Source organism: Gymnoscopelus braueri (assembly GCF_963280865.1).
Source record: "Gymnoscopelus braueri genome assembly, chromosome: 13".
NCBI classification, from domain to species: domain Eukaryota; kingdom Metazoa; phylum Chordata; class Actinopteri; order Myctophiformes; family Myctophidae; genus Gymnoscopelus; species Gymnoscopelus braueri.
In genome coordinates, this window is record NC_137615.1 from 27,016,276 (window position 1) to 27,043,680 (window position 27,405).

Here is a 27,405-nt window from a genome sequence, read left to right on the forward strand (position 1 = left end):
ATGTATGTTTTGTAATAATATTTTAAATCTACAAAGTAACTGGTAACTAAAGTTGTCCAATAATTGTAGTGGAGTAAAAGTACTATATTTGCCTCTGAGAAGTAATGGAGTCTAAGTAAAAGTACTGAAAATTGGAAATACTACAGTAAAGTAAAAATAGCTCAAAATTGTGCTTAAGTACAGTACTTGAGTACATGTACTTAGTTACTTTCCACACTGGTACACACACATCAACCATCTAATAAAATATTCGAGAATTTTACTTTTTACACGCGCTAGTGTTTGTGCGTACTGTATGTATCTACTCAAACACAGAAAATGCTGACAAGCCACAAAACAAGACAATATCAACTTCAGAAATGTAGCTTTATCTTTATTAAGTATGTATACCATTTTGCATTGGAAATATGTTGAGATCTCTCGTTTATTTTATGTTGCAGGTTATAAACCTTCAAATCACCTACATTTACAAAATCAACATTTAAAATAATAGATGGATGGGCATTTAGTACAGTTACTGTTTAATAAGCTATTACAACAGCTGAGCTGATTGACTCAAATCATTACATTTCTCATTTATTTGCCATAGATACATGAAAAAAGAACCTTGTCAGACAAATACATCTGTAAGAGTTCATTTAAAGTACATCCAAGAAATCCTGTCCAAATGAAGCACACCTGCGTGCAAAATAACACACTAGGCATGCATGTTAATGCATTAGCAACTTTTTGACTTGTTACTTCACAGTAGCGCTTAGGAGAAACTCACAGACTTGATCCAGTGAACAGCAAAGTATTATTTTTACATCAGCAAACTGCTTCACAAGTGCCTGTTATGAATGTAGAGACAAAGATGATGAAGTATTAGCCAATAGTTAACAGAAAAATATTTCACAGCATTGCTTCAAGTGAATTATGTGCTGACAATACTCTGTCCATGTTTGAATGTGGTGAATTTTGAAATGTCACATAAACATAGGTATATTATTGTAGCAACCGTAAGGAATTCAAAACTAGTGGAAAATAATTCATTTGTAACATCACACGTTTTGGGCCAGAAGATTTTGTCATGACCAATTTTGTTGAGGCATCCGTGGCGATTACTGCAATAAACTGGAGAAATGTATTTATTTAATCTGCAAAGTGAGTTTTCTTGCCACCCTAATAAGGTGGAGGAAAAGGTTACAGCAAGTTAACAGGTACCTGTTATGTGTTTAAAAAGCACATCCTATGGATAACTGTCCCCACATAAAGTTTACGGTGACCATCAGAAAACGAACATCTTAATCTGGGACCACTACCTTTTAAAATCATATCTGAAACCACTTTATGAACATAAAGAAAGAAAAAAAAAGAAAAAACTCATGTATCACCTTTATAAAAAAATAACACTCCCTCTCCTTTGTCAAAATATCCAGACATCGGTCACAATATCAGTCATGCAGCAACATACCAAGAGACACTTTGTCATTCAATACAACAGTGTTCAGAATTCCAGAACGCATTTTTTCAACTCACGTCACTGTTCACTCTTAACCCACAATTCTCATGTCAAGCTGTTTTGGAGAACCCAAATAAACTGAGGGAAGGAAGAGTGACAGGTCATTAGCCACAAATCCACTTGGTTAAGATTGAATAAAGAGGATGGGAGTCTATATCACAACATTATATTACAAACGGGTCACGCAGAGTGAAAGGCTCTGCATTTAGACAGGCAGCATACAGCACATCTCTCGCTCTTTCTACATATATATTTTCTTTAGTATGTACACACCCCTATACAAAGTGAAGCTATATATATACTGTATATCACACCATTTACAAACAGGTCAAAAACTGTGATTTATTATTATATATATATATATTCTGGGATTTGTCTTTCATTCAAATGAATCTATTTAATTCTGCAGCAGTTAATGGAACAGATATGCAGACTTTTTGCATGATGTGGTGATCAGTGGACAGACCACACTTTAAAAAACACTTGGTTACAGTAGTGCCGATCAGCCACGAGTGCAAATGGAAACATTAGAAAACATAATTTAAGTGGCATGTCATGGCAAGACTGTAGGCCAACGTCAACACCAAATGAGAGTTCATCTTTATATTTGCCTTTGTACCGAATGTATTGACAATTTCACATCTCAGCCACAAAGGTTATCACACACAACAATTGGATGGTATATGCAAAGGATAAAGAAAGCATGGGGCGCTCCCGGAATGCAGAAGTAAACTAAATTGGGAGAAAGATAAATGGGAAAAATAATTGTCAAAAAAAATAAAGCATGGCAAAGCACTCATACAGTACAACTACTTTCCTAATATTACACAGTACCTAGTGTACAGGTGTCTGAACACTTAATTGTGCGTTAAGTTTTTGTAAGAAGACACAAGGTCTCTCCCGAGGCTACTGATGAGACCAAACCCTAAGCTGACAAACACGCATTCATTTCAAGTCAAGCACAAACATGAACATCCTCGATATCTCCCATTAGCAATTAGTGACACAAAACAAAATCCCTATATCAGAGTCAGGACTGGAGTGAAGAGGTATAATGTCCTGGTGATAGCCAAAAGAGACAGGACAAGCACAGCACAACAGGCAGATGGGGGACATAGATAGACATGGATCTGATAGGATCAAGCATGCATCGGCGCCAATGAATGGACGGGATACAAACATAGATAGAAGAGACAATATGGCTAGACCAACACAAACACAGCAGCAGGTTGTATTCTGGTTCAACAGTCCTACAGTACGCACAGAGAGTCATGCAACAGCCGAGAGAAAAAGAGACCGTGGGAAGAGCCGCAGGAAATGGAGCATACTAACATTGGAGTGTTGGCTGAAGTGCTTCAGAGTGACGTGAACCACAAACTGGAGCAAAATTACCAATTCAATTCCACACTCAAATGCGAAAACCTTTTTTCTTAGAGCCATACAGAAGTGTACTCACAACACCTCCAATGCAGAGGTGTTGTAGTACATTTAATGGCCACGGAGGAATGGTTTCACTGACAATATTGTGCAGAATCCAAAAAACACGTTTCCTTTTTCATACTAGAAAAGTCTTAGAAACGGAAATGTGACTCTGTTGAAACCACAACACATTAAATTAATTCAGGTAGTCTTGTAGCTCTTACAGACAAGATGTTCCACTCCAATTACTCATTCAGTGACAATGTGGAGACTTACTTGCTTGTTGTCAATAACAGCAGGTCCAGTCAGGACCTACAGTAAAAATCCACATGGGCAGTGGATGGCTAATTACAGGCCATTAGGACTCTTTATCATTAGGTAGTACAGAAAACCACCGAAAATATAAATTACATTATACATCTTGGTAGAACTATGGACAGGTCCAGTGATAATGGAGTTGTACAACACACAACTAAGTTCAAAAGCTTATTGAACTGTTTTGGATGGAGTGACTTAAAACGTCAGAGACACGCATGAACAGAAACCGATGGAAGGAGTGTGATCTAGTTTAGGTGTGTGCATGCGGGCGTGAGGTAGGAGTGAACAGAGTGGTACAATGCTACAATCTCAAACAACAAAGCCTGGCAAATCAGAACTGAACCAATGATTGCTGCCAGCATTACCAATGCTGCCTAGAACAATGACACTTTATGCTGAGTGCAGACAAAAACGATGCCAGTGATGATGTGGATTTGTGCGTGTTTGGGTGTAGTACGTTGGTATAACTCTGCTTGCCAACCGGTGTCGCTTTCGCAGTAATCTTCGTATCTGTGAGTGTGTACGTGTGCGCTTTTCATCTGTACAGCGACATTGTGTGTGTGTGTGTGTGTGTGTGTGTGTGTGTGTGTCATCTTTTGATTGGGGTGCTTGTCTCCTACACAGACCTAGAAAATATATCAACCATCTACCATTCCCTATCATCTCTTCCTCCCCTCCCCTTTAGCGTCTCCAGGCACATATGTTATATAAAAGCCCCGCCCTCCATTGGCCCCTTCAGGCCACCGCCTCTCCGCTCTCATCCAATTACTGGAGCTCCTTCATCCTGTTTAGGGCAGAGCCAGCTTGGAACCATTCGATCTGTCCCTCGTTGAAGGTGTGGTTTAGAACGATGGACTCCTCGCTGCCATCACTGTGTTTGATCACTACCGCCAAGGGCTAAAGGAAGAAAGTGAGACACAGAGATGATTTGTGGGGTATTTATTCCAGATTCCTTTCCTTTTCTTCAAAGGTATAATTTTAGTTATGCCCACCTGGACCCAGGGTGAGGGAAATAACGTACAAAAGGGTAACTTGGCAGAGAATCACACAGGAGGTACACAGTATGTACAGCGTTTAGTGAAGGCTACATTGGGCCATGTTGTACTTATTGAACCATGGCCTTAGAGAGAAGGATTAGAGGTGTGTGGTGTTGAAGGCTGCTCACCTTGCCGGGAGCAAAAGATTTGAGTCCAGTGATAGAGATCTTGTCGTCAGGGCGGATCTTATCATAGTCGCTGGGGTTAGTGAAGGTCAGAGGCAACAGACCCTGCTTCTTCAGGTTGGTCTCTGTGGAAAAGAGACAAGAACATAACAGAAGGGAAAAAGGAAGCTAAGACAAAAGTGATGGTAGAATAGAGAGGGATAAAAGACTAAAAGGAAGCAGGTAGGGAGGGTAGTGGTGACATGCAATGTTCCCTCAAATTTTCATTGGTCTGAGCAAACACTCAAACACTGAGCGGTACTTCAGCAACTACTGAGCAACATCTGACAAGTACACTGGCCTGGGTACACTTTGACACCACCTGTCCAATCGTTATATAATGATAAAGTTATATGGCTTTATAATCTAATTACAGAAGTAATTTCAGTTGGATTACTTTTAATAAAGGTCAGTGACAAGGAAAAATTTAAATATATTGTTTTTGCATGTCCATGCAGTAGTATTATTCAGTATTATATGTGAACACATGTAGAGGAATAAATGTTTGCTGTGTTCACACACACATTTTAAATTGTTTATGCCTTACATTAAGAGCCAAAGCAATACATTCTGAGACTCCAAAATAACAATGCATTGACAGACAGACATATGACTCATGTGTCTAAAGAAGGTTAGCCCTGGCTGGGAACAGAAATCATGGTGAATAAAAGACAGTCCAGCAGAATATGAATATGTAGAAGGCAGCAGTACTACTGTATGTGCCAATGTACAGTATTGTATACAATGCATTTATATGATGTGTTCATCACTGAGGATTTTACCATGTAGATTGGGCTCCCAGAGATAAAAATCATATCAAATGGTCAGTAGCCTAATTGATATCAAATTGGGGTCCTTGAAATTAAAAAGGTTGAGAATCCCTGTGTTAAACTGTAGAATATAGTCAATTAACATAAAGAATACAATAAAATAATGTAAACAATAACTGTGCAAATAGGGCTTTGTTTAGAATATATTTTGCGATAAAATAATATAATGTATAACATCTACATATGAACATTGAACTTTAACACTAGAGGTTATAAAGGAAGGGAGACGATGTAGATACTGTAGTTACAGGCTCTGGTTACAGTCAACTATAATACAAAGTGAATGTCCATCTTCATAAAGGCTTTTTTTTCTCCACATTCGTACCTGGAGTCCAGTAATTTAAATCAATCTTTGCTCAGCTGTGCTCAGGGGTAATCATGTCTGTCGTTCTTAAGTAAGAAAACTATGCTCTATCCTCGTCTTTTTCATTCACTTTACATATGTGACGCAAATGTTGAAGCCAGTGTTTGTTTTGGTACAGCCTCGCTTGTGCACGTTGGACAAAACTGAAGTAGAACTGCATTTTCAAACTGCAGTCGCTGATATGGTAACTTTTAAGGTGATGGAAAACATTTGTTGTGTTGTGACATTTGTTGTTGTGAAAGCGGGGGTATGTCCTGGCGGTGCGGGGAGACAGAGTAACACAAAAGAATCGAACCAAGCGACAACTAAAATACACAAATCTATCTGCGCTAGACAGATTTGTTTTACGCGGCACATCCCGGGCATTTGCGCGTCTGCACACGCTACAGGGAACGTTGATGACATGTCTCATATTTAACTCCCATTTTGTAAACAGAGAAGAGCTCTCTGCTTGAGTAGAATGGCTCTATTACGTGCAACACAAGGTCATCGAGAACAATGCACACATTCTGAATGTGTGTGTGTGTGAGAGAGAGGGAGAATTCTATTGATTCCAGGCCTGTCTCATTCTCTTGTGCAACAGGTCTCATGATGATTTAGAGGCCTCCATTAAAACTTTTAAAAATCCATGTCCGCAAATAATGGTGAAATTGATTTCCTTGAGCCCAGGTGATGCTGAAAACCTTGAAATGTATCTCCTACTTTTAAACGGAATGTACCAAGCTTATCTACTCACAGAACTAAGTACAGTGTGTGGTGAAGATATCCTTGATTAACCTTTCCTAAGATACTTTCTCAGACAGTGTCAAGATAAGGTTCTTGCCCATATGCAATCCTCCCCATTTTCCCATAAACAAGGACAATGCTTCTGTCACTGTGTGAGTAATAAGCAAGAACTGGGGATATTTGTCACTGCCAGTGATAGTGGTCATTGCTCCATTAGCAAAACTATAAATTTGAGGTTTCAAAATGAAATTAAGTATTCTCTGTCTACCTCTGCCTTTCAAAGAGAAGGCATCTTTAACAATATGGCAATAAGGATAACTGAACTGCACATGATAACTGGACTGTCTCCAAACAGAATTATGTGCGTGATGATGTGTTCATGTAGATTATTTTATCAAATCCTCCACCAACCCACCGTGAATCCTGGCAAAGCTTTTGACAATGATGGCACGTCCTCCCAGGTGCCTGGGCTCCAGGGCAGCATGCTCTCTGCTGGAACCCTCTCCATAGTTCTCGTCTCCAACTACCACCCAGTTCACTCCGTTAGCCTGGGGCAGAAGGCCATGAGATGAGATCATAGAGGTATTGGTGGGGGAAGTAAAGGGCAGAGAGAGAAATTATCAAAATATCAAGATTCAAGCCTGATTTATACTTTGTCATGTAACAATGTTGTGTGCCAAAAGCAGCCGATCTACAAGCTCACAGTGCATCATATCGCGATGTATTGGGTACTTGTAGTTCTGCTATTTTTATAATTTTTATGAATATGCAGGTATGCAGTAAAATCCTTTGTGTTAATTTAACTCAGATGAGTGTACAAATGGAACCAAATGGACCCATAAGGTTCGGGTGCTTGGTGGGACTCACCTTGTAGTGACGGGCCACGTCTGGCACACCTCCGTAATCCCCAGTCAGCAGGTTCTTGATCTTGTTGACGCCGTCATTCTCGATGTTGACAGCGCCGATCAGCATGTTGTTGGAGATGTTGTCAAGGTGGCCACGGAACTTCAGCCAGGGCCCAGCGGCGCTGATGTGGTCTGTGGTGCACTTGCCTTTCACCTAAAGAAGAGGCAGAGAAAGAGGAGAGAAAGGAGGAGGTGAAGAAGGTGAGAGGAGGAGGAAAAAGTTTGAAAACATATAATATAATGAGTGGTTCATCATTAATTTCTCACTGAATGTAAGAGTTACGGTCCTTACACACCGGGAGTGTGATGAGTAAACGATGTGAAAATACACAGCAAATATTTCACATCTAACTATTAATTTAGTGATGCCTCATTCATACAGGTTGATGCTTTTAGTCGCAGTAAGAAGTGGCAGGCGTTCTTCACTAAACTTAATGCCATTCTTCTGTCCTTTTCTCTGTACGTATATGCTGTTGGGATGTACATACATAGTGATTGGGTATTGAATGTATATTTGTAGAGTGATAAGTAGGCTAGGTCCTACTGGCTATCCTGTGTCTTGCGCCGTCAGTCAGTCAGTCCCCTATAATATGTGAGGTTCTGTTGTCCAGGTATCGTGTGTCAGTATCTTCTGTGTTACTATGTCAACTCTGGCATTTGCTTTCACAGCAGATGCTGACGATGACAACAATTCCACCATCTATTGTTGTTGTTTTTTTAGCAGCTGCCAAGCTGCTCTACAGACAGGCTGAGACATCATCATCCGCGACACCTAAGTGACATTGGCTGTCCTGGCTGTCCTTCACTACTTTAAGCCAATGGGGACACTTTCCCGTTTAAGCCAATGCCTCTCCTCCTTTGCAGCACCCGCCTCCCCTCGGCCCTCGCAGCACCTCCCCTCCCGAAGGCAATCCACGCTCCTTACACACTACTGCATCTTACTTAGCCTCAGGCTACAGAGCTGCTAAATAGGTGAGGGCGGCCCCAGCTAAACAACAGGCCGCTCGATGTTCGTTTGTATGGAAGAATTTCACTGAAGATGTGGACAAAAACAACGGTGGAGTGACGAGGCTAGTCGACGAGCTTAGCATTGTTAGCTTGACGTCAAGCGTCATGGTTGAACTTACACCTGGTGTTTGCATTTCTCCATTTACAACTCGTACATCTACATAAACGTTCAGATTTCAAATATAAAGTGCTTATCTCATGGCTACGGGTGTTATAATTATATACGGGCCCTCATAAGTACCCGTATCTTCCGTATCGTTCAATAAAAAGCATTTTGATCCGATTGGTGGCCATTGTCTCCGTTTTGTTTCAACTACGCGGCTGTAGCGGTTGGGGGGTGTATGCACTCTGATACATTATAACTATGAGAAAATGGCCGCCGATCGGATTAAAATGCTTCTTATTGAACAATACGGAAGATACAGGTACTTAGACCCACCCGAAATGAAGTGTAACATCCGTGGCCATGGGGTAAGCACTTTATATTTTAAATCTGAACGTTTATGTAGATGTACAGGCTGTAAATGAACAAAGTGCAAACGCCATGTTGCAGTTCAACAAAGACGTCACGACGACGTGTAGCTGTTTATTTGCAGTGGTGGAAAGTAAGTACATTTACTCAAGTACTGTACTTAAGCTCACAACGCGTCGTGTGAGCTTGTTGATCTGCTATTTTCAAATATTTTGTACTTTTACCATCTGTACCTCTCCCAAGTGTCTCTCTCTCTCTCACACACACACACACACACACACACACACACTCTCTCTCTCTCTCTCTCACACACACACACACACACACACACACACACACACACACACACACACACGTAACAGGTGGCTGTTAGCCAATCTACAAGCTTACAACGGCTGCATGCATCCCATCCGCGATTATAGCCTATATGTTTGTTGTTGCTTTTCCTCTGAACGCAACGTTGCATTCAACTGTCTGTGATGATGCGTTAGCTACATGCTAACCGTAATAATGAGTGAGAGGCTGAGAGTCATAAAGTCATTAAAGGGCAAGACCACTTTGGTAGAGGTTTGGGTTGTGTATTTACCTTGCCATGATGTAACTCCAAAGGTGGACAAGAAATCAAAAATAATTGCTCCATTGATTAGAAATTGATAATTCAAAATATGCTCCTCATTGACTTACATTGTGCGCTGAAACAGCTCTCAAAGTCACTATTTTAGCACGTAAACGAACACAATCAAAGCTAATTCAGACAATATAGAACATGACCAAACCCAGTACTGTTTATTTTTTTAATAAAAATGTCAACTTCCTGCTGATTTTACTATTTGAAGATCCGGATCCGGATCCAAGGATCCAGTCCGGGTTTTCTTCTTAATAAAAATAGCAAAATCAACAGGAAGTTAACATTTTTATTAAAAAAAAAAAACAGTACTGTGTTTGGTGATGTTCTATATTGTCTGAATCAACTTTGTTTGTGTTTGTTTATGTGCTAAAAGAGTGACTTTGAGAGCTGTTTTACCGTACAATGTAAGTCAATGAGGAGCATATTTTGAATTATCAATTTCTAATCAATGGAGCAATTATTTTTGATTTCTTGTCCACCTTTGGAGTTACATCATGGCAAGGTAACTACACAACCCAAACCTCTACCAAAGTGGTCTTGCCCTTTAAGTCATAAAAAGTCAGCCAGCGGAGAATCTACTAATCATCTGTTATTTACAACAGCCGTTCAAATGAGCGTTACGTTCTACACGCTCATCACAATAGACATCGTGTCTCCCTTCAGTGTTGATTTAACTCTGAGGAGAAGTGCCCTTCTCAAGCTGTGATGACATGCAGTGGTGGAAAAAGTACTCAAATGTTTTACTTAAAGGTAGGGTAAGTGATTTGCGTTGGTTAAAATAAGTGTTAAATAGCTCTATATTCTGATAGTACTCATTGCTATAGAGTGTTTGTTCAGTATTAGGAGTCTCCTTGTCTCTCCACCTCTTTATTAAACAGAAAATGCATTTTCGTTTCAGTTTCAGTTTCATTTCCAATTTTATCCAACCAGGACAGAGAACTCAATCAGGATATAGATTAAACAAGTGAAATTGGAAGTGATGACACTAAGAAATGAGCAGACAAAATTTGAACTGGAACACTATACAAATTAAGCTTAAAAATGGGTACTTTCTCCTGATTGGCTGAGATTTTGACACCTACCGAAAAATGTATTTTCTGTTTATTAAAGAGCTGGAGAGACAGGGAGACATCTGTTACTGAAAAAACACTCTATAGCAATGCTTACTATCAGAATATAGTATTTTAACCTTTTCACAAAATACTTTTTGTTTTAACCCAAAAATATCACTTACCCTACCTTTAAGTAAAAGTATCAATACTGCAATGTAGAAGTACTCTTACAAGTAAAAGTCCGGAATTCAAAATTTACTTGAGTAAAAGTACAAAAGTGTTGGTATCCAAATGAAATTAAAGTACCAAAAGTAAAAGTACAAAAATGTTTGAAAATAGCAGATCTGCAAGCTCACAACGCGTCGCGATGCGACACGTTGTGAAATTGTAGATCGGCTATTTTCAAATAGCCTTGGTATAAAATAGGGCTAAAGTGGTTCATGTATGTTTTATAATGTAATAATTTATATCTGCAAAGTAACTAGTAACTAAAGTTTTCAAATAATTGTAGTGGAGTAAAAGTACAATATTTGCCTCTGAGATGTAGTGGAGTAGAAGTAAAAGTACTGAAAACTGGAAATACTCCAGTAAAGTGAAAAATACATCAAAATTACTTCACACCACTGATGACATGCCTGTCTAAGACAAGTCCCTAAGTATTAGAGTATTCCTAAAACTGTATGTATCTGTAGGCTATTTTTATTTATTTACTATTGTCCATTTTATTTTCTTGCTTAATATTTTCTTTTCTTCATTATATCAATTATATGTAGAACAATCTGTGGTACAAGTTCCAACAACATTTAGCTGCTTGTATCTTTATAAGTCAGTAACAAATAAAGCTTCTTGAATTCAGCACAATTCTAATGTTGTAATTCACTGCAGGACTTGTTTTGTACCACAATAGGTAGGCTAGTCCTATACCAGTTACTTATTTTTAATTTAATGTTAACTCATTCACTGCCACAATTATTGCTGGCCGCGTTTGCCCACTGCCAGAGATTTTTCATTTTAAAAAAAAAGCACTCAGGAGCCGAGATACAGAATTTTTAAGTTTTAAGTTAACAAGGAAGTGGATGGGAGTGTAGATCTTTAAACAATCATATCTCCTTGGTCTTTGGGTCAAATTTGAAAAAAAAACTTAAAAAAAAAAAAAAAAAAAAAAAATTAATTTTTTTCAAAAAAAAAAAATTACGTTTTTTACGTCAGTGGCAGGATTGGTAAACGGGACGAATTACGTTTTTTACGTCAGTGGCAGTGAATGAGTTAAGACATTTATGCTTGAATGACAGTGATTAGGCCATAACATGTTACAGCACTTTATAATTTTTTTTTGTCATATTGAGGTATGCCATTTTTTGACAGAGTACTTCTACATTGCAGTATTGATACTTTCACTTGAGTAAAACATTGGAACACTTTTCCACCACTGATTATTAGCCTTATGTTAACAGAGTACTTCTACATTGCAGTATTGACACTTTTACTTAAAGGCATACTAGGTAACGTTTTCAACAAAACTAAAGTTAAATTGTATATCTTTTGTGAGTGGCAAAAGTTTCACAACACCCACTCCATGAATTTCACCCCCGGAAGCCTTTTATTTATATATTTTATATTGAACGTGGACTGGGGGGACTTTCCCGGGGAAATGACGTCATCTGGCCGGAAAACGGAGGTGGAAATGCACTGGTTTCCTGTTTGGCCAGGAACTACCGCAACGGTTTCCTGTTTGGCCAGGAACTATCGCGCAAATAACAAAAAGGAACCTCACGCTGATTTTAAGAGAATGTAGGATTAGAAGATCGAAAAATAACAGAAAAAGAAACCACAGCTCATGGTAACTAATGCTCCACTGGCTAAGAGAAACGATCCGCAGATAGTATAAAACAATTAAAATAACGCTATTTGAAACGCTTCCGGCTTCCGGTGAAAACGAATGGAATTCTGGGTAATCGAGGACCACGGAAATTGTATGCAGTGACGGTAGTGACCAGCAGAGGTTGCTAAAAATCGTTAGTTGTGAATTTGCATTGTACAACTTTAAGTAAAACATTTGAGTACTTTTTCCACCACTTTCTTAATGTCTGTAGCCCAAATAGAATTCAAGAAAATTGTCAATACAAGTGTGTGTGTGTGTGTGTGTGTGTGTGTGTGTGTGTGTGTGTGTGTGTGTGTGTGTGTGTGTGTGTGTGTGTGTGTGTGTGTGTGGGGGCACACATATTCTTGTTTTAATACAAGTAAGACGCGCGAACGCGGTAAGCGAACGCAAAAAAAGAAAAAAAAGAATGAAAAAAAATATTTTAAAAAAAGTAACCAATACATTTTTTTTTTTTTTTTTTTTTTTAAATCTGCGTTAAAAGGAGCATCTTAGAAAAATACAAATTCACAAAAAAAAAAATTGGAATGTTTTTGAACAATTCAACAAAGTGTTTGAAGTGCCTGTTTCACCCACTTCCGGGGGGCGGAGCCAAAATCCGAGCCCGATGTATTTGTTCGTAGACCCCCACTTACGGGGGGTAGAAAAAGTTTGGGAGCGATTCGGGCACTTTTCATTTAACATGGGGTTTCAATGGGGAGTTTTTAGGAGCCTTCTCCGGGGCGTGGCTTCCGGGGGAAGGGGCGGGCTTAAACGCAACCTTGACAGGTGTGTTCAGTTTTCAAAGACCTTTCATTTGATGTATGGTACGTCTAAATTGGACATTTACTTATCTCAGAGGAGCTGCACACAGGCAGTGCACACAGGCAGTGCACACAGAGACACAACCCAAGCAGGGTTACATAGTAAGCTCCACTTGGTCGGAGGCGCGGCTTCGCCGCGCCTCCTCCCGCGTTCGCAAAAATGATACAGATTCCTCTCTCTGACCGCCCACCTCCCAATCCCCTTCCTCTATCCATCCTTTCCACTTGTCCTCCTCACCTTGATGAGGACCCTCATTTCCTCCAGGTCCTTGCCGTGCCACCTGTCGAAGGGCTCCAGCAGCTGCAGGCGGTTGCTGGTGGGGCTCACATCCACCTTTTAGGAGGTTCAATACACATTCATTCATTAAAAAACAGGGCTTCAAGTGCCTCTCACACAGTAAAAAAAAGAGTTCATTTAACAAACAGATTGTAGCCTTAGAATTTAAGGAACACTGAGGCTTTTACAGTGCAGGTTCATCACAAACTGCATTTTACAGTTTAGGCATTTAGCAGACACTCTTAATCCAGAGCGACTGGATTAAGAGCGATTTTGAGAGGAAGATGCCAATGTACTTGCCGATAAAACATTGACATCCTTTCCGTCATTAATGTCTTTGTCATGTAAGCCTTTGGCGCTATATATGCCTATAGGAGTACTCAAGGACAAATTGATACCCTGGTGAAGACATGTGTGGACCGCAATGCGTAGCTCGATGCCTCAATAAATAGCTACGATATCTCAAACCTGACTTCCTCCCTCTCAAACCAAATGACACGTCTGCTCTCACAAACAGACCTTACTCTCCTATACCATCATAGTCTAGGTTTTTATATACTTTAGGTACTAATCCTTAATGGAACGAGGCATGGTTATATATCACATTACTGTGTTCATTCAATTCAATCTTTATTTCAGACTCAGGGTCCATACAGCAAAACATGACAATCACACAGTAAAAGCAATAAAATAATAAAAAGAAATTAAAAAACACATAAAAACAGTCCAACTACAGCTTTTCAAAGTCAGTAGAGGCTGTTACGCCAATGTCTCCATATCGTGGAAGAGAACCGAGTAGAACTCTTGACAGGGTTAATTAAAATCTTAATAACATGATTGTCAGACTTTTCAAGACGACATATGAATTTGTACATTACATTTCTTAACAGGGCTTGACAGGTAGGTACCCCCAGGTTTACAAACAGCTGGCTGGCACTGTGCCATCTTGGTACCCTCACCAGCAACCGTAGAGCATCATTATATGCTACTTTTAGTTTTCGCATGCTGCTAGCTTTGTAGTTACTCCATAAGTGAGCCGTATACAATGGTGTACAGAAGGCTTTTAAGAGTGATACCTTGACATGTACAGAGCATTTGTGAAATTTCCGCATTAGTATGTTTGCCTGGGCATACAATTTGCATCTTTGTCTATGGATGTCTTTCATTGTTAATAACAGTGGACAGGTACAAAAAGACCCGTCCGAGTCATTTAGGAAGGAGGATTTCTTCTCGAAGACAGCTGATGGCAAAAACATACAGTATTTTAAGATCATGCATATATTATACCATATACATTATTAAGGAGTGATATGAATTATTCATGTTGTGTGCCTGCAACTTAAATATTTTTTGGCCTGAGTGCGTTGTCACCTTTTTTGATAGGTGCTAGTTATACTATGCAGGTCTATGTTGTATACTTGTTCATGTTTTGTTATTTAGATTTTTCTTGCTTGACCACAAATGCTAATAAGTTAGTTAGTATGTCGTTTATACCATGCTAGGTTTGATGGTTACCTGGAATCCTAGTTTCTTTGAAGCACTACAGCTTTCTCTTTGCACTCTACTTATGTGACTGTTCATTTGTTGACTAGGGTCCATGCCACTTACTCTGATTTCACACTACTAAGTTGCTCTGGATAAGCCTAAATTGTAAATTGTACTATTCCACAGCCTCCACATTTGAAAAAGTGAACTCACATTGACGGAGCTGCCATCGGCCGGTGGGTGTTGGTAGGTGTCCTGGCCCGGGTCAAAGTCCTTGGTGGGGAGTTCATCACCAGTGGGGGGCTTCAGCTTGAATTTCTCTCCATTGGCGGCTGTCAGGTAGTCAGTCTCAGGGTTGAAGTCGAGGGTGCCAGCAATGGCCATAGCAGTGACAATCTAGGAAACAAGGGTACTATTAGTAACAAAAAGTTCTAAATGTTGCAAAAACGTTTTTCTAATATAGCGAAAAATCACATATCTACAAGTTCACAACGTCTCACGATGCGAGTTGTGAGCTTGCAGATCGACTGTTTTCTATATTTTTAAATAGGGCTTAAGTGGTTTGGACCAAGCAATGAACTGTTATACCATGAAGTATGAATTAGGCTTTATAAATTGCAATTCAGCACTCTTGACAAGCAGCACTGTGATAAATGTAGAGAACAAAATGCAGCAAAGACAGAAAATTACAGAACAACCCTGGGACCATAATGAGAGCTTGATGGATGAATAATAAACAGCATAAAAGAGGAATAAGATAAAACATGACATTAAGAATTAATGTGGGGAATTCAGCACTCATGTTTAACTTAAGTGTTTGTCTACACGGATAAATCATGTGTTCATGAGATCACTATGATATATTTGTGCATTGTAGTGCACAATGTCCATGGTCAACTCTAATAGATACCAATGGGACAGCTTTGGTGTTTCCCCCCTCAATTTTGAAGTTTTGGACCAAACACTATTATTAGCAACCCATAATTAGAAAATCATTGGACACCTCAGGCTTCAGTCCCAAAAAGCTTTACTGCCCAGGCAGCACAGGTCAGATCATAACTTTTTTGCCCTGTTTTATTGTATTTTCCTATTGACCTCGGGGGAGGTGACGAAAGCATGGGTGGCAGGGTTAGCATCATTCCTGGCTGTGAAGTTCCTGTTGTAGGACGTGACGATGGTGTTCTTCTCTCCTTTCTTCACATCCCTCCTAAAGAAGACCAAAGCATATGGAGAGGTCGGTGTGTGTGTGTAACTGCTTCATGTGCATGTTTTTTGCTTCATCATCAATATTTATTATGTCCCTTATTCACTCGGTACAGACGGTTCAAACTTACTAAAGGACATATGAATTAAGAATGAGGTAAACAAAAAAAAACTACAACCAACAAGCTCATACTGTACTGTACATACCTGTCCCACTGTCCAATGCAGGGTCCACATGCATTGGCAAGGACCACTCCTCCTACATCACTCAAGATCTTAGCCTGGGAATGTAAAACATTGTAAATCCCCCCAAAACTATTACATTGTTTTCAATGCAAGACAATGGGAAAAGATCCAGTAAATATTGAAGTATATATATATATAAGACCATAAATTGTACTACATTCTGTTGTGCAATCTAGAGACACGATCAAATGGACATACATACAATGCTTTAAGAATCTATTAATTTAACTATTGGAAGGACTAGTCTTAAACTACAATTCTCCAGAGTTTCACAACCTACTGGGTTTAAAACAATAGTTTTAAACCCAACCTAGGAGTTCATGGATAACATCAAACTCACATATCCATCTCTCTCAATCGTGGCACGGATCTGCTCAGATCCAGGGGTGATTGTGAACTGAGCCTTGCATTTCAGACCCTTGTCCAGAGCCTGCTTGGCCAGAGAGGCTGACCTGCCCATGTCCTCGTAACTGGAGTTGGTGCAGCTGCCAATTAGACCTAGAAAAGTCACATACGAACCAGAGGGAGTCAGATACACTTCTAAAATGAGAGCAGTACACAGTAAACTAGGATAATAGTGAAGAAGACCTACAACAAGAGCAATAGGAAATATAACTACAAATAGGCAATTCAGGGGTTGAAGCCAACACGGACTGTTAGAAGTTGAAAGCTGCGAGGGCTCTAGAGACATTTGAAAGTTTTAACAGGTTTCATAACGATCAGACAGGCACTCATTAATTTACAGCCAAACCAATACCAACACGGACTGTTAGAAGTTGAAATCTGCCAGGGCTCTAGAGACATTTGAAAGTTTTAACAGGTTTTATGATGATAAGACGCTCATCCATTTATAGCCAAATATGTGCTGGACGACACCCTTTTTCAGCACTATCACCAATATCTCCCGTTTCCTATTTTTACGTGATTCAAAGGTCCACCGGTTATAGGCCAACATGTTTCACGTCAACAGCTTAATTAAAAACATCCAGCAAGTTTGAGGATGTCTGGACAAACTGTGAATGATTTATTGCCAAATTTGCGCCAGGCCCATGCATGCGTTAGGAACTAATGCTGCGATTTAAAAATAAAACAAAATCATTCAACAGTGTTATGTGAGTTTTGTTATGATTGGACAAACACATTTTTATTTACAATGTGATTTGTGTTATGCCACGGCCATTTTCTTTATTTTGTATTACGGTAGTTGATTTGAATACAAATATCAGGGTATATTTCATGTTCTAGACATATCCTACAAGTTTTGTGATGATTTAGAAGTTTTGAAGTTCATTCAAGGTCATTCGTTGAATTAGTCATTTAGGACTTTTGAAAGTTCAACATTTTGACCTTTAATTATGGCGCTGCCATCAAACCGATTGAGGTCATAGTTGTTCCAACCCTTCATGTGACTTCATGTCTCTAACGTTTACCATCTCATGTATCTACTGTATATGGCATGATCATCTGGTCAATAAAACATCTTATAGAAAACAAGAGAAGAAAATATCCAATTTCACAGGACGAAGCATTACAGATATACCAGGCAGTAACTAAATATGGCAACAATATCTATGTCATTAGATACTGACCAACTTTCACCTCCAGGGGCCAGCCATTCTTCTGTGCTGTGGCTCCTATCTCAGACACAAGGTGGGCCAGGTCGGGGGTGAAGGGCCCGTTAATGAGGGGCTTCAGCTGCCAGAGGAATAGGAAGAGGAGCAGACAATGTAGTTACCCTAGCGCCCCCAATTCTGGGGGAACATTCGCCAGTTATAGATATTCTACGCGACGCAATGTGAGCTATTTCTGAGCGGACCAAGTACGAGTTTCACTGGTTAACATTGGCACAAATGGGACAAGGGCAATGTGGACATGCAGTTGCTGTTCATTACCGAAAGTATGTTGAAAAGATATTATGTGCATTTGACCTGACCATTCAACATCTAAGAAGTTAACTGCTACTAAACATGAAATCCTTCTCAGTGATTGCTTTCATTTTAAGTCAAGGCGTTCAAATATTCCTTAGACTAAACCACATGCCATGGCTTCCTCCATGGCTTTCTCAGACGCCACATCCTAACCCAGATGAACATCTGAACTGCAACCTGGGTGGTTCTAAGACCCATGCCATACGCAATACAACGGAGGAGTCTGCATTGTTTTGCTCCTGTGTTCTGTTGTTGTTGACCAGTTCGACCACCTGTTGCCTTTTTTTTAGCACTTGAATTTTATTTCCATTTTCATACATTCTGCTGGCTAGCTACCACAGTCTGTTACTGGATTATGTTAATTCAATTAATTCATTCCATCGAATTCATCCTGCGAGGGAATTTCAGTTTTCAGCTTCACCCAGCTGAGAGCTACCCACAGCAAAGCACAGTTTGGGTTAAGTGTCTTACTCAGGGACACCTCAACACATTGCTGGGGCCGGGAATCAAAACTGGGACCTTCTTCTCCCCAGGCGAGCTCTCTACCCATACAGCTATGTTGCAATACCATGTGACAAAAGTTGGACAAATCTCAACTTTTTTTACTGCATTGCAAAGAAACAATCTTTGCGCTCCATCAAAGGATGAGGCTGACTGAAATACATGGGAACGTATGTCGTTTTCCACATAGCAGTGCTAACAGGCCATAAAGCATGCCAGGGAAATCCACACCACACATTAAAATAGAGCCATAACACCCCTGTTTTCCATCTACCACCTGTATGACTTTATACGAGAACACAATTTGTCTATCCTGGTCGTATTATTCATTTCACTGAAAGAAAGCATGTTTCTGTAGGGTCTCACCTCATCCAAGTTAATCTCAACGATCTGGTCATATTCACAGCCCTCATCAGGGTTCAGATCATCCTTGAACTTATCAGCCACCTCTGCAATCGCTGAGAGGCACAAAGATAAAAACATTAGATTGTGGCCACATAGAAGGAAAATTTCCCCCCAAAAAATCTAAATTTACCACCCCCCCCCCGCGCGATTTGGTAAAAACGACATGTGTGCAATTTGTTAACAATTATTACTTTTTTTCAGTGAAGTTCAAGTTCAGTGAACAGTGACAGGAAAGTGATGGCTTAGAGAGGACGAATAACAGCTAGGATCTGAAACAAGAATGCTTGTTTACTATGGCTGACCTCCACGACCAGTCTTCTCAAGATAGGTCTTCATGCGATGGTTGTAGGGGAATACAGAGGTGGTTGCTCCAATCTCAGCTCCCATGTTACAGATAGTTGCCATACCTGGAAGACAAAAGGTAAAACAACATTCATTGCTCAAAGTCAGTCAGAAAATTCAAAATCTCTACAATAAATCTACCAACTGATTTATAAGAGACAAGAGAGAAATAAAATAAAAGCATTTCCAACTTTTTCCTGTAATCAGATGAAAGCCAGGGCTTCAGTCACTGGCTCGCTTTAAATAGGAAATCCATTCTCTTCCATTTACAATGCATCACTTTCTAAACCCACAGGGTTTCCTTTAGTTTTATTTCAAATGCTCATGCTGTCACCAGTGCAGGAGATGGAGTCGACTCCAGGCCCGTAGTACTCTACAATGGCGCCAGTTCCTCCTTTCACAGTCAGGATGCCAGCCACCTTCAGGATGACATCCTTGGGAGAAGTCCAGCCAGACAGGCTGCCTGTCAGCTTCACCCCAATCACCTGAAGAGAGAGCCAACAACATTAGAGAAATGGAAAAGACATTTATGTTTCAAAATGTTAAAGAAATATATAAAACTAGAAAAAGTGCTCCTCGGAGCACAGGTATCCGACATATAACAAGACCAGGAGACCTGGTTCTGCCAGACCCAGAATAAGTACTTTATAAGATCAGAGCACTACGTCACCGGACTTCACATGACGTGTCAGCCTGTGTCTATGCCCATATATGGACGAAAGGGGGACAGACTTCTTTGGCTGGGGCCGGAGGACAAAGTGACCATGCCCATGTATGGACGAAACAGGTACAAAGCCTCATGTAAGCCCGACCCCTTGGGTCAGGCAAAAAGATCAGACAGATCTGTCTTTATCACATGACTGGATAATGTGTACCAATTCGCGTGATGTTTGGACAAAATCTGTTGGAGTAATATACAAAATTAGTTTTGCAAAAATCTGCCTCCTGGTGGCGCTATAACAGTACAATGTGAAAAGGGTGGCATTTCTTCGTCAGCCTAGTCGGAATGTGCGTGCAAAGTTCCATGGCAATCGGATGCTGCGTTTATGATTTGAGGCATTTTGTTCAAAATTAGCCACTCCTGCAAACTTTAGATGCCAATCTTAGCCAATCAGGATGAAATATGACAAATCGGACAGATCCATGTTGGTCACATGACTATAGAGATAATGTGTACCGATTTGTGTGATGGACAAAATCTGTAGGGGTAATGTTTTGCAAGAATCGGCCTCCTGGTGGCACTATAACGGACCGATCTGAAAGATTTGGGGCAGAGGTTCTGCTCTGTCATCCAAACAGTGTGTGTGCACAGTTTTACTTCGATCGGAGATTAGCTGTTCACAGATGGACAGATGGAAATACACGGACGGACACGGACAGACAAACGGACGGACAGACGGACAGGGTGCAAAACATAATCTCGGCCACGCCGTCAGCCTGGCGGAGACAACTATAACTTGAAAAATAAATAATAGAAAAACACATCTTTCAGGGATTTAACAAAATATACACTAATATGAAACAATAAAAGAAAGAAACTCTAATAAAGCTCGAATAAAACTCAATAAAGTCCATTACAAAAAGAGAGAAATTTGAGAACTCACATTAGGACATTTGAGCTCCCACGGGATTCCAGCCATGACATCGACAGCATCAGCTCCACCCACTCCGATACAGATGGATCCCAGCCCTCCGCCGTTGGGCGTGTGAGAGTCTGTGCCAATCAGCATCACTCCTGGATAGGCATAGTTCTCCAGAATGATCTGTTCAATGAAGAAACAGGCTTTGTTACACTTAGAAAACAAGATCTCCTTAGCTCTGCTTTAGGAACATGGTGATCTTCCAAGTGTAAAAAGCATTCACAAGTAATGCTTTGCTTGCTCTAACAGCATGGAAATTGCATTAGTCATAGATGGTGGGGATGGGGTGAGTATAGGGGCTCCACCGCACAACAACAATAATCTGTTATTAGTGACTATTTTGGATGTGAACACAGGTCTCCTGCATGGACAACCAAACATTCACAACTCAGCCACAAGGAAATCCCTCCTTGACCAAGGGAGAGATGAGGCTTCTCGTCTTCAAGCAGGGCTACTCCCCCAACTTGACCTGGGTGAGCCCTCAATACTACAACCTAGATTTCAACCTGGGTCTCCCACATGGGAAAGCAACCATTCATCCAAAGGGCAACTCCTTTCCATTAGAATCACATTTTAATTCACAGCATCGTACCTGATGAATGATACCAGATCCTGGTTTCCAGAAACCAACACCGTATTTAGCTCCAGCAGATGCAAGGAAGTTGTAGACCTCCTGGTTCACTTCCTGAGTGAGAAGAAACGGGGAGTAGTTAGGGCTTAATTTAAGGACACAATGTTTTTGGGTAAAAGTCATCCTTTTGTATTACTCTTGCAGAATAAATGTGGCATTAAAAAGGGATAGTTCACCCCCAAAATGGTTTTTGTTTTTGTCACATTCCTAAGCCAATAATTTGATGACCGGCAGAGACTCAAAGAGTCTCCCACTGGTTATCACATTATCGGCTTAGGAATGCAAAAAAAAACTAAAACTAAAAAATCTCCATGAATTCAAGGCTTCATGGGGTGTGTAATTGATAGAGAATAAATATTTTTTGGGGTGAACAATCCCTTTAAAGCTACAATCTGGGACTAATGAATAAAATATAATCTTCAAGTTTTGTATCAAATCATAGCAATGAAAACCATGAAGCATAATCACATCATATCAGCAATTAGGACCCACTCAAAACTCTATATAAAGTATAAGAATAATAAAAGCAAACCATATACTATTGACTTGATTACAAATCACGAGCAGATCTGACCTTAGCCCTCTGCAGGTCCTCAGCCCCTCCAATCTGAGCCTCAATCAGGTGGTCACAGTGGATAGTGGAAGGGACGGCCACCGTGGGAAGGCCACTGCTGATGAACTGAAGCATAGCCATCTGAGCTGTGGCATCTTGCATGGCCACGCGGTCCGGACGCAGGCGCAGGTACGTGCGGCCGCGGTCGATCTCCTGCCCCACTGGGTCGTCCAGGTGGCCGTACACAATCTTCTCAGACAGAGTGAGGGGTCTGTTGAGCCTGGTGCGGTTGAGTGGAGAAGAGAGGTTTATGACAAGGTAGTAGATTGTGTTTGAGATTTAACTACAGCGTTGGTAAAAACAAAAACATCTCCATGAATTCAAGGCTCCATGGGGTGACTAATCAATAGAAAAAAAGTCATTTTGGGGTGAACTATCCCTTTAATTTAAGTAGTTGAGTAATTACTTTAATTAATGATGCTTTTTGTAATGGTCTCCGCCAGGCCGAAGGATACCAAAGCAGAACCTCTGCCCCAAATATTTCACATTCGCCTGTAATAGCGCCACCAGGAGGCCGATCTTTGCGAAACAATTTTTTTTATATTACTCCTACAGATTTTGTACAAACATCACGCATGTGATCAAGACGGATCTGTCCGATTTTTCATAGTCCATCCTGATTGCCAAATTCCGAACATTGCTGAACCTGACCTGGCGGAGACCTGTGCTCCAAGGAACACTTTTTCTAGTTTTAATTTGTTTCATTGTGAAATAATCATATGGCTTCAGTGGAATGGGTATCTGCTGTGATATTGCTTATTTGAAAATCTATCTATTCACATGTTTGCCTCGGAGCACAGGTCTCCGCCACGCCTACCTAGGGCCCGCAAACTTTGGTCATAGCCACTTGGAATCGGATCTGACAAAATCTGTAGGAGTAGTAGCACAACGTGTGTTTTGAAGAAAATGCACTATGTCAGAAAATGTTATCTGGCACAAACAGGACCTATAAGTTTTGTTATGACCTAATGAATCCAGGGGAAACGAGATGATGCTGATTGTGCAACATACGGTTCAAGTTATAGGCCAAAACGTGAAGTGGGCGGTTGTAGCGCCACCATGAGGATATTTGAACAATTTGGGATGGAGGTTCTTCCTTGGTGTACTAGAATAGGCCCCAAAGTTATAGGTTTAAGCATTTAATCCTGTATTGTCATGTATTATTTTCGTTGCCATTCTAATATTGCATTTATAGAGGTCTTACTGTAGTGTGTTGACACTTATTGCCAAGCTACAAGTGTCCGTGTGCCTTTTATTCTGAAAGAGCGGGTCAAATCCCATGAGATCTCAATGAGAAAGTTCTAGAAGGCAGAGATGTTTTTTGTCAATACAGAAGTATTCAGAGTCGCCAATTAAGACGTTTATTCAGTTTGTTTGAGCCGGCTCTAAACTAGAGTGTCTTGTGTGTGTCAATGACCATGTAAGTCTATTCAAGAGGTTTATATATTATGTACTACTACTGACAGATGTTCATGAAGTTTGTAAAGTACCAAGCTAATACCTGTTGCTAATATCAATTGTCTTAGCTCCGTGCATGCCAGTAATGGCTGACGTTAAGAGACTATTATAGTTTCACAGTCCTTAATAGGTTGGTTCTCCAGAGTAACTTTCTGCATTTGCTGTCTGGAGTTTATGACTGTTATATTGTTTGTTATTTGTCAAGTCATGCTAACGAATTTGATCTGATTCAAGCTACAATATCATTCTACGCATTTCTTTCTTGGCCTAGTTGGAATGTGCGTGCAAAGTTTCACAGCAATCGGACACTGCGTTCGTGATTTGAGGCATTTTGATCAAAATACTCCTGCAATCTTTGGAAGCTAATCTTAGCCAATCAGGATGGAATATGAAAAATCAGAGATCCGTCTTGATCACATGACTTTACCACTGCGCCACCCCACGTAACTGCACATCCCCCTGTCTCACCATTGCACTGTTTTTATTGATTTTATTCCTTAGTCTTAGCCTTTTCTTTGTGTTTTTTTCCCCTAATAAAGTTGATTTTCTTTTGTTGTTTTCTCCTCCTAATAATATTATTATTACCTACAGTTATCCAAAGTACTACTTGCTACTGTTCCTGGAATATAGCCAGTGATTACATAAGGGAGAGGGGCATGTCTGGTCATCTATAATTAGTCTAGTGAAGCCCTGTTGGCCCTGAAATATCAACAGTGTAAATGTCAATGGATTTACTATGAGGGAGTACCAGTAATAAGAAGTATAGATCTATACATTAAAGGTAAAGACTAGAAGTATGTGTGTGTGTGTGTGTGTGTGTGTGTGTGTGTGTGTGTGTGTGTGTGTGTGTGTGTGTGTGTGTGTGTGTGTGTGTGTGTGTGTGTGTGTGTGTGTGTGTGTGTGTGTGTGTGCGCTGACCTCTTGCGCACAATGTTGATGTTCTTGTGCAACGTCTCATAGTTGATGCTTGAGCCAGGCTCAAAGCGGCTCATGGCCACCTTTGCCTTGGCCCTGAACGCTGCTGAGACATGAATACGTCTTGCCCCAGTGCCAAGGACCAGCTGAACAAGATGTTTGAAAAGACAATTCAAAGACAAAGACTTTATGACTGAGTTTGGGCAAACATACATTGCATTTCTACAACAACACAAGCTTTCAAGATGGGATGATAGTTCAGAGAAAGAAGGCAATTAGATCATGCAAGAACTAACCCACATAACCAGAAGTCAGAGTTAAGCCTAATTTATACTCTGTCTGGTCCACAATGGTGTTGCTCATTGAAAATAACGGGACACAATGCGCGTCTTTATGCTTCCTGGATGTTGAACCCCAAACTTGAACAACTTGAGTGACTCCTCCATTATCACCCTCAGGCCAAAATGCAAACTTTGCACAAAAGATCTCATTATCCATTAATAGGCAGATTGCAGGGTGAACCCAGGCGGCCTAGAATGTGTCGCTATTTCCCCTCCTGCTGGTTGCAGAAGACTTTTCATGCCATTAAACACAATGGGCATGTGACCGGACTGGGTTACCTTAGTAAACACTATCGTAAAAACGTTATGCTTTCAGTAACTAGTTTAACCCATTAAGACCTGAAGCCGATTCTACAAATGTCTTCTAAATCCCAACAGCATTCTGAAAAAAACGTATGTTTCCATATCAGTGGTGCTCAAACTTTTTCTACTTCTACTTCGGTCTGAGTGAAGACCCACCCTCGCTGCACTTCCAGCCAAAAGCATTCGTTTCTGGTTCCATTCGGGACCGGAAATTCCAAGATAATGGCTTCAAAACGGGTCTGTAGAAACCTACCTTCGTCCTTTTTTTTTTACAGTCTATGGATGAAGCCTACAGATTTTTGCGACCCCATCCTTTAGCCAGCAAACATAACTTTTAATTCAATTACACTGCTACTTTTTGACAAAACTGCATGAAAGTTTATGTCTCTCATACTAAAATAAAGTGTAAAACCTTGCAACAGGCATAGTATGTTGTGGTGACAGAAAGACCGCTACAGAGTTTCACCCTATATTGGCCATAAACTCTGAATAACCTGCTAAGAGAAGTAAATAAGGCAATAAAAAGACTCAGGAAAGGTTGCAGTAAAACAGCAATCCAAATCATTGTGGTTACCATGTGACTTACTTGGCCACACAGATCAGGTGATTATCATAAACGTTAAGATGGCTAGGCTTTAGGTCTACTGTAAATAACACCTTACACATAACATAAGTTCAAGCCAAACAATTCGCAGTATGGCAAAACCTTAGAGGGATAGCCTACTTTACTTAGGCTACAAAGCACACTGGATTGTCACTTTACGTATCTACAAAGTATACTGGATAGTTAATCAACCAATCAGCAGTATGGTAATAAATGTTATCTGTCTCACATACCTTCTGAAAGATAAACCTAAAGATAGAAGAGGTTGACTAAGGATAACTCTGTAAAACATGAGAAGATGTCGCATTTAAAGCTAAAATCAATAATGTGCTATTTTGATATTCATCGTGTTTCATCATCTATTACTGCATGCTTAGAGTACAAACACACACGAAAACAAAAATAACGATGCCATATCAAATCACCCAATCCCCTGCCAAATGGGATCAATAAAAGGTGGGTGTTGGCCTCAAAGCATATATGATGATCACAGAATCTATTGGGAGATTCAATTCCCACTTCACGCTAATACCACACTAGTCCAAAATATCCCATGGATTGGCATCAATCATGGTCCTGTATGATGGATACTTGAAGTGCGCAAGCAGAAATTCAGTAACCTTGCGATCACCTTGTAAACTTAAACTTAAACTACTGGACACTTTCGCCAACTTCCAATCATTGTCTAGGTTAACTTGGATATAAAACGACATTGTTATCAAGAATGTAACTTGGACACAGCAGCTGGTTATAGCCGCTACCGCGTACTGCATTCAGGAGTCAAACGGGGACACAGTGACCTAGCGACGCAGCTGGACAGCTCTTCCCAGTATTTACACACTGTCATTACTTCGTTGACGATGGGAACAGTAACACGTTGAACACAATTTTCACCTTAACATTTGCGTTTAATGTAAATATGCGTTTTATATATGTAACTGTATAAAATATGAATTTCTTACCCGCAGCCTAGTGACAGTCAAACAGTAAGACGCCATTTTGTTCACTGACAAAGATGCGTCTGTCGCCGAAATGTGACGTCAGAGTGTTTTATTATAGGAGCCCGTTATGTTTATTGTATGGCTTTTGCTCTCTCGCATTGTGACCTAAAAATCCTATAGTTTAAGACATGACATGCGGCTAAAAAGTGTTGGAATTTACAAATGAAAAGGTTTCGAGCACACACTAATCAATAACATTATATTATGGCGTCATGAAATGTGTTAAAGAATGTCCCTCTAAAAGTTTAAAAAACACTTATTCACTTATCATTATTATTTGACACTTTTGCGACTTGAATGCACTTACTACTGTGATGCCTAACTAAAACTTACCAAAGTATAGTGCACTGTCATAAGGGTATACTACAACTAGAAATAGAAGTTGCTGCTTTAGTACTGTTACTAT

General features: G+C 40.2%; 1 protein-coding gene across 1 annotated transcript; it reads right to left on the reverse strand.

Annotated features, from left to right (window-relative positions):
* Nucleotides 1-360: 360 nt before the first annotated feature.
* LOC308099128 (aconitate hydratase, mitochondrial-like) lies at nucleotides 361-27,014 on the reverse strand. Its single transcript, XM_080447736.1, has 18 exons — nucleotides 26,961-27,014; nucleotides 24,754-24,896; nucleotides 22,339-22,597; nucleotides 21,726-21,818; nucleotides 21,098-21,256; nucleotides 19,828-19,978; nucleotides 19,454-19,558; nucleotides 19,113-19,204; nucleotides 17,907-18,012; nucleotides 16,658-16,815; nucleotides 16,279-16,352; nucleotides 15,964-16,075; nucleotides 15,082-15,264; nucleotides 13,345-13,440; nucleotides 7,227-7,418; nucleotides 6,775-6,907; nucleotides 4,404-4,525; nucleotides 361-4,135 (listed from the first exon to the last, which is right to left on the reverse strand). Exons 1-18 carry the CDS (start codon nucleotides 26,994-26,996, stop codon nucleotides 4,004-4,006), a joined length of 2,346 nt encoding a protein of 781 aa, XP_080303862.1. The 5' UTR covers nucleotides 26,997-27,014; the 3' UTR covers nucleotides 361-4,003.
* Between the last annotated feature and the right edge of the window lie 391 nt (nucleotides 27,015-27,405).